This window comes from Gigantopelta aegis, chromosome 11, assembly GCF_016097555.1.
Source record: "Gigantopelta aegis isolate Gae_Host chromosome 11, Gae_host_genome, whole genome shotgun sequence".
Classification (NCBI taxonomy): Eukaryota; Metazoa; Mollusca; class Gastropoda; order Neomphalida; family Peltospiridae; genus Gigantopelta; species Gigantopelta aegis.
In genome coordinates this window covers 9,093,106-9,105,648 of record NC_054709.1, presented here as the reverse complement: position 1 = coordinate 9,105,648, position 12,543 = coordinate 9,093,106, and the positions used below count along the sequence as shown (strand labels likewise).

At 37.4% G+C, this 12,543-nt stretch overlaps 1 protein-coding gene across 1 annotated transcript in view; it reads left to right on the top strand.

Moving 5' to 3' along the window:
• The window catches only part of LOC121385530 (protein timeless homolog), a 99,486-nt gene that overhangs the window by 54,684 nt on the left and 32,259 nt on the right, over positions 1-12,543 (top strand). The window contains exons 20-23 of the mRNA XM_041516238.1: positions 1,083-1,173; positions 6,856-6,915; positions 8,894-8,963; positions 10,591-10,798. Of these exons, the coding sequence (XP_041372172.1) occupies positions 1,083-1,173; positions 6,856-6,915; positions 8,894-8,963; positions 10,591-10,798 (429 nt within the window). The remainder of the gene's footprint in view (positions 1-1,082; positions 1,174-6,855; positions 6,916-8,893; positions 8,964-10,590; positions 10,799-12,543) is intronic.

Here is a 12,543-nt window from a genome sequence, read left to right as displayed (position 1 = left end):
ACAGTGCGTCAGATCGATATACGAAAGCTGTCGGTTTTTCACGAACAGAGCGTTTGCATTTTTTAACGGGTTTTTCGTCAGGATGATCGACGACAGCTTCTGAAGTGGTCGGAAAGCAAACCTGTCAATTTTTGTTATTTCATTGTTTGGAAGAACAAGGTAGATGAGATTTCGTAAATCGTTAAATGCCATTCCATTGATTACTTTTAGTTTATTACTACCTAGATCAAGTCTTTCCAGTAGAAACAAATTCTGAAATGCGTCACCAATATTTTCAATGAAATTTTCCGTCAGATCAATTCCTTTGAGTTTCGGCAATCCATCGAAAACCCCTGCTTCAAGGACCTTTATAGTGTTGGTTCCCAGATTCAGATTTTCCAGATTTTTCAAATATTGAAACGTTCCCACTTTAAGGGAGGTAATTTGGTTGTCTTTGAGCACCAACTCGTGTAATTTAAGCAGGTTCACAAACCTCGATGAATCGATATGTTCGATCTGGTTATTACCCAGATCTAGTTTCATTGTATCTGCTGGAATGTCGAGGGGAATTTCACGGAGTTTTCTCCCATAGCAGTCGACGTGTTTGTTTGAACATGTGCACTCTTTGGGACAGGCGAAGACTTGCATCATACACACGCAGTAAAACACAACACACAGATGAAGCATCTCCATGGCAACTGTATTTATCAGTCAGATAAATTATAATGAACCTTGAATTATTTTCTTAAATATTTTTTACAAATTTGTCGGAATGAATATTCATTAAGTGCACCTGCCAAATCTGAAAATGACTGACCTTGGAATATTTTCACTTCTCGGATATTTAACAACACTAAATGTCAGTTTGTACATTCCATTTTAACAAAATGATTCCATTTTAACAAAATGACTGCATCCAGTCAGAATATAATTCAGTTTCCAGTTGAATATAAAAGCATCCTTTGCCTACACTTATTTTGGCCTTCAGTTCCAAAAGAAAATATTTTCCATAAAATAGAAATTACTTTGTCAAGACTAAATGTCTATAACATTAAAAGATTCCAATTAAAAACTCAAAATTTCTGAATTCTTCTTCTTTTCAGCCACCGCGTGACGACAAACAAATGTTTCTGGCCGTTCCCATGAACTCTTATCCTCCCCCAGAGTTTGACCACTCAGAAAAGTGTTTACATAGTTTGACCACTCAGAAAAGTGTTTATATGAATGAAATTGTAATGGGTGGACCAATAAGGAAGAAGCTACTTAACATCTTGGTGCTACAGGATGTTCATGTACTAAGTTAAAGATTTTTGCTAAGTGGGTTACTGTTTCTTCATGCAGACCTACATTTTAATGAATCACAAAATTATTCTCTTGGGTCTGTTCCAAATATAATTACAAAGAGTTGGTTATGGGTGGGTGGTATGAAAAAAAAAGTGTTACAGTTTGTTTTGTTTAACAAAACCATTAAAGCACATTGATTTATTAATTACTGGCTACTGGAAGGAAGGAAGGAAATGTTTTATTTAATGATGTACTCAGCACATTTTATTTACGGTTATATGGCGTCAGACATATGGTTAAGGACCACACAGATTTTGAGGGAGGAAACCTGCTGTTGCCACTTCATGGGCTACTCTTTTCGATTGGTAGCAAGAGATCTTTTATATGCACCATCTCACAGACAGGGTAGTACATACCACAGTCTTTGATATACCAGTCATGCACTGGCTGGAATGAGAAATAGCCCAATGGGCCCACCGATGTAGATCAATCCCACACTGATTGCGCATCGAGCGAGCGCTGTACCACTGGGCTATGTCTCGCCCCCACTGGCTACTGGATGTTGAACATTTGGTAATATTGACACATAGTATTTAGAGGAAGCCCGGTACATTTTTCCATTAGCAGTAAGCATTAGCAGCAAGGGATCCTTTATATGTACTTTCCCACAGACAGGACATCACATACCATGACCTTTGAAATACCAGTTGTGGGGCATTGGTCAGGCACGGCGGAGTAGGGGGAGGGGGGTGGGGGCACTGGGGGTTCTCCACCCCAATAATTGTGAATCAAAAATATTATTTGTAGTAAATCTTAAGCCAGAGATGAATTTTACTTGTAGAATGCAGGAAATTGCATTTAAGGACATCTAGTTTTTCAATTTTACGGGGAGCATATTCCAAACCCCCTTGTTTCTCTCTGTCTCTCTCCCTTTCTCTCTGTCTCTCCCTCTCCCTTTCTCCCTTTCTCTCTGTCTCTCCCTCTCCCTCTCTCTCTCTCTCTCTCTCTCTCTCTCTCTCTCTCTCTCTCTCTCTCTCTCTCTCTCTCTCTCTCTCTCTCTCTCTCTCTCTCTCTCTCTCTCTCTCTCTCTCTCTCTCTCTCTCTCTCTCTCTCTCTCTCTCTCTCTCTCTCTCCTTCCCTCGCCCACTCTCTCCGTTCCCTTTTTTAAAAACAAGTTCCCAATAACCAATTACTTTGTGCTTATATTTATTTATTCAGTTCATTAATTTGTTTCAACTGCGAGTATTACATCGGCGTGTGTTCTCGAGTCAAACTGGTGTCCTGTTCTTTAATTGGTAGTCACAGGAAGTGCTGCTTGAAATCTTACACACAGCGAAAGGATGTAGGAAATGAAGTATAATCGTGTCACTTTCTTACTTTAATAGCACGGATTTTGATTGACACTTCATATCAGTTTGATCAGCTGATGAAAGTTGAGTTTGTAGTTCAGATTGCTAGGGTGTAAGTGGACATACACAGAACTACATGGAGTAAAACGAAAAAGAAAATAATATTTTATGACACCTTAAACTACAGCTGTGTGGCATGTGACAGAAGAGAGAGAGAGAGAGAGAGAGAGAGAGAGAGAGAGAGAGAGAGAGAGACATAAAGAGAAAGGGAGAGAAAGATAGAAAGAGAGGAGGTGAAAGAGATGAGTTGGACTAAGAGAAGAATGAAGATGAAAGAATGAAAGAAAGAGATAGAAAGAAAAGAGAGAGAGAGATTAAGAGTGAAAGAGAGAGGGGGTGAAAGAGAAGACTTGTAGTCAGATTGAAAGTAAGATAAGAATGAATGTGAGAGAATGAAATAAAGAGATAGAGAGAAAAGGGAGAGAAAGGAAGAGAAAGAAAGATAGAGAGATAATGGAGTGAAAGAGAATTGGAATAAGAGAAGAATGAAAGAAAGAGATAGAGAGAAAAGGGACAGATAGAGAGAAAGGAAGATAGAGAGAGAAATTGAGAGTGAAAGAGAAGAGTTGGAGTCAGATTGAGAGTAAGAGACGAATGAATGTGAGAGAATGAAAGAAAGAGATAGAGAGAAAACAATATACTTTCATAAAGCAGACCGGCCTCGGTGGTGTCGTGGCAGGCCATCGGTCTACAGGCTGGTAGGTACTGGGTTCGGATCCCAGTCGAGGCATGGGATTTTTAATCGAGATACCGACTCCAAACCCTGAGTGAGTGCTCCGCAAGGCTCAATGGGTAGGTGTAAACCACTTGCACCGACCAGTGATCCATAACTGGTTCAACAAAGGCCATGGTTTGTGCTATCCTGCCTGTGGGAAGCGCAAATAAAAGATCCCTTGCTGCCTGTCGTAAAAAGAGTAGCCTATGTGGCGACAGCGGGTTTCCTCTAAAAACAGTGTCAGAATGACCATATGTTTGACGTCCAATAGCCGATGATAAGATAAAAAATCAATGTGCTCTAGTGGCGTCGTTAAATAAAACAAAATTTACTTTTTCATAAAGCACCAAGGTATCTTTTATATGCACTTTAAAACAGAACAGTACATACCACAGCCTTTGGGATGGGGAAAAAAAAGTTAAAACCCCCCAAAAATGTATCATGTCTTGAGTGGAATTAGTCATAGAACCCAATACAGCCCAAGCTACTGTGTTGCCATGGAGTTACCCACCCCCCTCCATAGTAATTTCCTCCTAAATTTTTGTCTCACCACAGTGTTCGAGATTTACGGTATCACGATATCCCGGGGATACCAGAATTTAATTTTGGATACCAGACTTCAAGAACCCAGTATCCCACCGGGATGCCATATAATACTAAAATTCTCAGGTGGGATACCAGATTTTGAAATACTGGCCAAACTTTTTAATCTTGAACACTGCACCATTACGAAGTTAAAAGGTAAGATATATGTATTATGTGGTAATTTCTGTTTTAAAATTGTGCATTCAAGGATCATATTTAGATGAGTTTCTTACAAACTATAAGTTCTGGGTCAATGAAACTTGGTTTATAGTTGCACCTGTGAATGTTCATCAGTGCACCAAAAATATTTATTATAGCCAAGACATCTAATTCCGCGGATTTCTTGTTTAAACTAGCAGTCTATATATGAAGAGTTCAGGCGCAAAACGCGATATAAACCATTTTCTTTCTAGTTTTTAGTTAAAGCCATTATTGTATGTCTGTAAGGGCTAATCGTAGGCCCGCTGATTTGCCGCAAAATGAGATTGATCCTTATGAAATTTGTATTGGGTAAATCCCAGTTTTTTGTATCAAAACGTGATATATGCCAATTAAAAACATCACTTTTACTGAAAATTAAAAATGGATATATCACGTTTTGCACCTGACCTCTTCATAATATTGTCATGATACTGAGACAAGATAAGACGTAATAGGCCTATACATAAAGAGATGTTCATAGTTGCCGATACAGGCCTTCCTTAGGAATTCAAATTTCATCGGAAACACTTTCTGTTCCTTGTGCTTATGGGAACCCATTGGAAACTTGTTTTAAAAAAATAATTATATATATATATACTTCTTGCCCACTGGACAGGGTTATCCAGCTTTTGCACGGTGCTAAAAAAATCTGTGTTACCCTAGGGCTAGATAAATCTGTGTTACCCTAGGGCTAGATAAATCTGTGTTACCCTAGGGCTAGATAAATCTGTGTTACCCTAGGGCTAGATAAATCTGTTTTACCCTAGGGCTAGATAAATCTGTGTTACCCTAGGGATAGATAAATCTGTGTTACCCTAGGGCTAGATAAATCTGTGTTACCCTAGGGCTAGATAAATCTGTTTTACCCTAGGGCTAGATAAATCTGTGTTACCCTAGGGCTAGATAAATCTGTGTTACCCTAGGGCTAGATAAATCTGTGTTACCCTAGGGCTAGATAAATCTGTGTTACCCTAGGGCTAGATAAATCTGTGTTACCCTAGGGCTAGATAAATCTGTTTTACCCTAGGGCTAGATAAATCTGTGTTACCCTAGGGCTAGATAAATCTGTGTTACCCTAGGGCTAGATAAATCTGTGTTACCCTAGGGCTAGATAAATCTGTGTTACCCTAGGGCTAGATAAATCTGTGTTACCCTAGGGCTAGATAAATCTGTGTTACCCTAGGGCTAGATAAATCTGTGTTACCCTAGGGCTAGATAAATCTGTGTTACCCTAGGGCTAGATAAATCTGTGTTACCCTAGGGCTAGATAAATCTGTGTTACCCTAGGGCTAGATAAATCTGTTTTACCCTAGGGCTAGATAAATCTGTGTTACCCTAGGGCTAGATAAATCTGTCCGACCCGAGGGCTAGACGATATCTACATATGCATGACGTCTAACTCATGTTTTACGACGATTGATGTCATAACTCATGTTTTACGGCGATTGACATCATAACTCATGTTTTTTTCTTCAGAATTTTCTTTGCCATTTAACATTGTATCATTGTTTTTTAAATATTTAAACAAATGTATATTTTCAATTTTATATTCATTATGTCGTTGCATAATGTGGACTATATTTTTCCGCGTATGATTAAATGAGTTTGTAAGTGAAATGTTTATGAATCGTTCTACAATAAACAAACCGTAGCTTACAAAATTTATGTTTTGTTACTGTAATTAAATGGGCAAGAAAAAGAATCAGTCACTGTTGTGAGGTATAGATAAGGCAATTCCAACCCTCCGGACAAAATGTTTTTGTCCCTCGGGTTGGAATTGCCTTATCTATACCTCACAGCTATGATAGATTCTATTAATGTATACTATTTTCATTAAATATTCTTACTAGATATAATAATCATGGAAACAGTTTACATGAAATCCGAAGGCCTGAGATAGAGTACAAAGATGTTGTTAAGGAACATTTTATATTAAAAACATTTATCAGCGACATTTTTTATCAGTTGAAAACTGAATTAGCAAATGGTGTTTAATGTTTACAAATTGTGTAGTGATCTCTGAAACCTGTGTAGTGAATCATGACATGATACTGAACTAAATGTTCCCTGCTTGTTAATGTTTACAAATTGTGTAGTGATCTCTGAAACCTGTGTAGTGAATCATGACATGATACTGAACTAAATGTTCCCTGCTTGTTTTTGTTTACAAATTGTGTAGTGATCTCTGAAACCTGTATAGCGAATCATGACATGATACTGAACTAAATGTTCCCTGCTTGTTTTTGTTTACAAATTGTGTAGTGATCTCTGAAACCTGTGTAGCGAATCATGACATACTGAACTAAATGTTCCCTGCTTGTTTTTGTTTACAAATTGTGTAGTGATCTCTGAAACCTGTGTAGCGAATCATGACATGATACTGAACTAAATGTTCCCTGCTTCTTTTTGTTATTAATAGTCACAGGGAACACTTTTTTTTCTCATACTATGAAATTTATTTCTAAGCCAATTGTTTTCTAAATAGTATATTTTTGTTATTTTCGAAACAATTTTTACGTTTCTTCTTATGTCAAACCAAACTAAAATTATTTACAAAAGGATGAGATGGACTATAGGTGTGTGTGTATATATATATATATATATATATATATATGTATATATAATTTTTTATTTTTGTTAAAATTATTTAGTATAATTGTAATATTGTTTTTTTAATTGTAGGACCCAGATCAGAGGCTGATGCTCCAGTAGAATTGGAGGGAGAACAGTCAGAACATGAAGGTAATGATCAGTTTAAAACACTGTAAATCAGAAATTAATGTGTCATCATACTTTTTGTGTCTAATATTAATGTGTCAGGAATATGGCAGGGTTTCTGCCAGAGGGTATTTTGCAGATTTTATCTTTTTAAGTTAACATTTTGACAAAATTATGATTTTCTTAACCCTAACCCGTACCCTTACCCTTACCCTTACCCTTACCCTTACCATTACCATTACCCTTACCCTTACCCTTACCCTTACCCTTACCCTTACCCTTACCCTTACCCTTACCCTTACCCTTACCCTTACCCTTACCCTTACCCTTACCCATTTCTTTCTGGGGGAGGCCCCCCATACCCCCATGTCAACTGCAGTTGCATTCAGCACACACTTTGTAAATATTAAATTTTATTGTACCATACCCCCAAAATTCTTTCTGGCAGAAAACCCCTGTATGTGTACACTAAATTAAGCATCTTTAAATTAATGTGATTGTCAGTTGCAAGCTTAAAAGACACCCCCTCCCCCTCCTCCCCCACACGTGCAAAAATCAATGAAAATGTTTTAGAAATTTTATAAGGCCATTCTTCATAAAATAACTGACCTTAAATTCAACATACACAAACATTAATTATGGCTGGAGAAACAAGGATTGGAATGTGAAAATGGACAGCAAAAGAAGTTGAAAGACAAGAGGTGCCAGCAAAAAAAAAATTAAAAGGAGGCGATGGTATAATCTCCACCCCAACACACCCCTATTAAAAAAAAAAAAACATTGCAATTTTTGTGATACCATTTAGTTTTATTATTGCATATAAAACACACAAGGATTCAGGGCTCGAAACTTGCCAAAAAATATGGTGGCCTAAAAAATAATAATGGATGTTGGCAAATTAAGGTAAGCGAACCATGAACCACGAGCAAGATTTTAATGTGGAATAAATATATGCAATACAAATATTAATAGTGGCTCATATGTTATAGCTCTAAAGAATATTATTTGGGCAACTAATGCCATTATTTTTTTAATATTTAAGTCGCATTTGGCGATCTAACCACAGGCCGTTTCGAGCCCTGAGATTGTTACATGACTGTGTGTGCTTTAAAACATTTGTATAGAGATCCTACAATGGATTGAAGTTGATATTGGGGTGAAACATTGCTCAGGAAATGTTTTATTTTATGACGCACTCAACACATTTTATTTACGGTTATATGGCATCAGACATATGGTTACAGACCACACAGATATTGAGAGAGGAAACATGCTGTCACCACTCCATGGGCTACTCTTTTCGATTAGCTGCAAGGGATTTTTTATATACACCATCCCACATACAGGGTATATCACGTTACACCAGTCGTGGTGCACTGGCTGGAATGAGAAATAGCTCAATAGGCCCACCGACGGGGATCGATCCCAGACCGACCACGCATCGAGCGAGGGCTTTACCACTGGGCTACATCCCACCCCATTATTGCTCAGATATGAACGCAGCCTTAATATAACTGGGGGCGGGATTTAGCTCAGTCGGTTGAATGCTCACTTGAGGTGCTTGCTTCGCAATATCGAACCACCTTGGTAGATCCATTCAACTGATTGGATTTTTTCTTGTTCCAACCAGTGCACCACAACTGGACAAAGGCCGTGATATGTGCTTTCCTGTCTGTGGGAAAGTGCATATAAAAAAAACCTTGCTGCATTATGAAAAATGTAGCAGGTTCATCTGATGACTACATGTCTGAATTACCAAATATTTGACATCCAGTAGCCGATGATTAATTAATCAATGTGCTCTAGTGGTGATGTTAAACAAAATAAACTTTAATATAACTGTACCATGAACACTGTACACTGAAATCTGAAACATATTTTATTTTAAACAATTGTTCTCGCAATTTTCAGAGGTCTGTTAGCAATTATGAATTCCCCTCAATTGTTTTTCACCTGGAGCTCCATGTTGTGTAATTATATTAACAATATTTTATCATTTCAGTTGAAGAAGAGGAGATTGATGCTGTTACAACGACAGAGCAGTCGTTTGACTTCAAGGCTTTTCTACACAAGTTTGTTAATTTTCTTCCAATTTTTGCTTAAGGGCCTGTTCAGTTTCTAAACCATATTCTGCGATTAGTGGTTAATGTCAGTATATGCTTTTCAACACACACATGCACACAAACACACATGTATGCACACACATGCATGCACACACACTGTAAAAAGTAAGTATGCTTTGCAAAATTTGAATTTTTTATGGATGATTTTAAGAGTGGGCTAAACAAAAAAAAATTAAACTAGGGGTAGGATGTAAGTGGTTAATGCAGTATATACTTTTCACCCAACCCCTCAAAAAAGTAAACAAAACTATCTTTTGCAAAATTAAAAAAAATTATGGATGATTTTGATGGGAGGATATTCTTGTGAAAATGTTGATAAGTGTTAATGGCCCCTAAATGTCTTAGAAAACCCCCCCACCTAGAGGTAGGATCTATCTTGGTAGACCACTCATCTGAGATGAACTCGTTCTCTGATTCGGTTTTTCCTTGTCTCAACAAAGGCCATGGTAAGTGCTGTCTTGTCTGGGGAAGTGCATACCAAAGATCCCATGCTTGCTTACGAGTTTCCTCTAAGACTGTTACGTCAGAATGATCAAATATTTGATAACCAATAGCCAATGATTAATAAAGCAATGTGCTTTAATGATGTTGTCAAAAAACCAAACCACCTTTGACTTGTTGTACGTTCGGGGTGCGACATAACCTAGTGGTAAAGATCTTGTTTGATGGGCAGAATGTCTGGGGTTAATTCCGTCTGTGGGCCCACGGGACTATTTCTTATTCCAGCCAGTTCACCACGACTGGTATATCAAAGGCCGTGGTATGTGCTGTCTTTGGTGGGAAATTGCATATAAAAGATCCCTTGCTGCTAATGGAAAAACAGGACTCAGAAAATTGAAAATCTGCGTGACCCATTTATCGGTTACACAAAAATAAATCCAGGTGACAAATTTCATTTTTGCATAACCCGTTATATCCAAGTAAATGGTGCTTCAAATTTTGCTAGAATAGGTTATGCAAAATTAGATTCGCATGAGGAACGCACAAATGAAACAATCAGAGGCCTGAAAAAATGTAGTGGGTTTCCTCTAACACTGTCAGAGTTACCAAACATCCAATAGCCGATGATTACCAGTAATAAATTAATGAGCTTTAGTGGTGTTGTTAAACAAAACAAATTTTTAACTTGTTGTACCTTCATGGTTGCTTGCTTTGGGTTTTCAAACCAAGAAGCATTCTGAATACAGCTATTAATATAAATGATGGAGTATCGTTAAATATCACTGTATTCCTTTTCCTTCACAGCTTTGCCAATAGCCAATAATTAATCAATAAAATTGTTTTAATTTGTTAAAATTACATGATTGCCCGCTTTGGGTTTTCAATAGAAGAACCATTCTACGAATAAAGCCATTAATATAAATTATGAAGTATCGTTAAATATCACTGTACTCCTTTTCCCCCCACAACAGCTAATAATTAATTAATAAATCAAATTGCTTTAATTTGTTGAAATATTACGTGACTGCCTGCTTTGGTTTTCTAACCAAGAACCATTCTGTGAATACAGTCATTAATATAAACTATTATAGAGTATTGTTAAATATCACTTTACTTCTTTTGTTTTGTCCAACAGCTTTGCTAAGGGAGATATATTGAAGGGCTATGGGCTGTTGCTGGCAGACTTCGAGACAAACACTGTCCACACAAACCACTGTGTTCTTAAGATGATGCATCGCATCGCGGTCGACCTCGGATACCCTGCCATGATCTTCCAGGCTTCCATCTTTAGAGTCTTTCAGAAAATTCTCTTAGGACCATATGCAAAAATGTCACAGTACCAGGTATAGTGTGAAAACTTTGCAGATTTGAACTGTAAAGTATGATTCATATTATCTTAAGACTGTATGCAAAAATGTCACAGTGCCAGGTATAGTGTGAAATCTTTGCAGATTTGAACTGTAAAGTATGATTCATATTATCTTAAGACTATGCAAAAATGTCACAGTGCCAGGTATAGTGTGAAATCTTTGCAGATTTGAACTGTAAAGTTTGATTCATATTCTTTTAGGACAGTATGCAAAATGTCACAGTGCCAGGTATAGTGTGAAATCTTTGCAGATTTGAACTGTAAAGTTTGATTCATATTCTTTTAGGACAGTATGCAAAAATGTCACAGTACCAGGTATAGTGTGAAATCTTTGCAGATTTGAACTGTAAAGTTTGATTCATATTCTTTTAGGACAGTATGCAAAAATGTCACAGTACCAGGTATAGTGTGAAATCTTTGCAGATTTGAACTGTAAAGTTTGATTCATATTCTTTTAGGACAGTATGCAAAAATGTCACAGTACCAGGTATAGTGTGAAATCTTTGCAGATTTGCACTGTAAAGTATGATTCATATTCTTTTAGGACAGTATGCAAAAATGTCACAGTACCAGGTATAGTGTGAAATCTTTGCAGATTTGCACTGTAAAGTATGATTCATATTCTTTTAGGACAGTATGCAAAAATGTCACAGTACCAGGTATGGTGTGAAATCTTTGATGATATGAACAAGGGCTAGCTCTGGGTCAGTAGAATATTTAGCAAAATTATCTGTAAAACTGCAGAAGTTATTTTGCCAAATTAGAATAAAATTCGCCCAATGTTTTTGAAATTCACAATTGGCAAATTTGACGAATGCCAGAGATAGCCCTGTTTTAACTGTACAGTTAAAGTTTAAAATTTCTCAAAAAATAAACAGTCTGTTCAAGCTTATACTATTTTTAATCCAGATACCGAGTCCAAACCCTGAGTGAGTGCTCTGCAAGGCTCAATGGGTAGGTGTAAACCACTTGCACCGACCAGTGATCCATAACTGGTTCAACAAAGGCCATGGTTTGTGCTATCCTGCCTATGGGAAGTGCAAATAAAAGATCCCTTGCTGCCTATGTGGCGACAGCAGGTTTCCTCTAAAAAACAGTGTTAGAATGACCATATGTTTGACATCCAATAGCTGATAATAAGATAAAAAAAAAAAAAAAAAAAAAACTTTACTTTTAGCCCAGTGGTTAAACATTCGCTTCATGCGTGGTCGGTCTGGGATCGATCCCCGTCAGTGGGTCCATTGGGCTATTTCTCGCTCACGTCAGTGCACCACGACTGGTATATCAAAGGTCGTGGTATGTGTTATCCTGTCTGTGGGATGGTGCATATTAAAGATCCCTTGCTGCTAATTAAAAAGAGTAACCCATGATGTGGCGACAGGGTTACCTCTCTCAATATCTGTGTGATCCTTAACCATATGTCCGATGCCATATAACCATAAATAAAATGTGTTGAGTGTGTTGTTAAATAAAAAAATCGATAATTTAAACCTGCACAAAACAGAACTCTGTGGATATATGTATAGAAAATCTGTGATGGCATGCACTCATGAATCACTGTCAAAACAGTGATGTCATCAGTGGTGTGTTCGGAAGACTGAGTGTTCGCGAAGAATTTGACTGGTAACCATTGTCTTCTGTCTCATCACAATCATTTAACGTTAAACACAAAGACCAGTCTAGTGAATGACTGCAATTGCTTGTCTACTGAACAGGCTT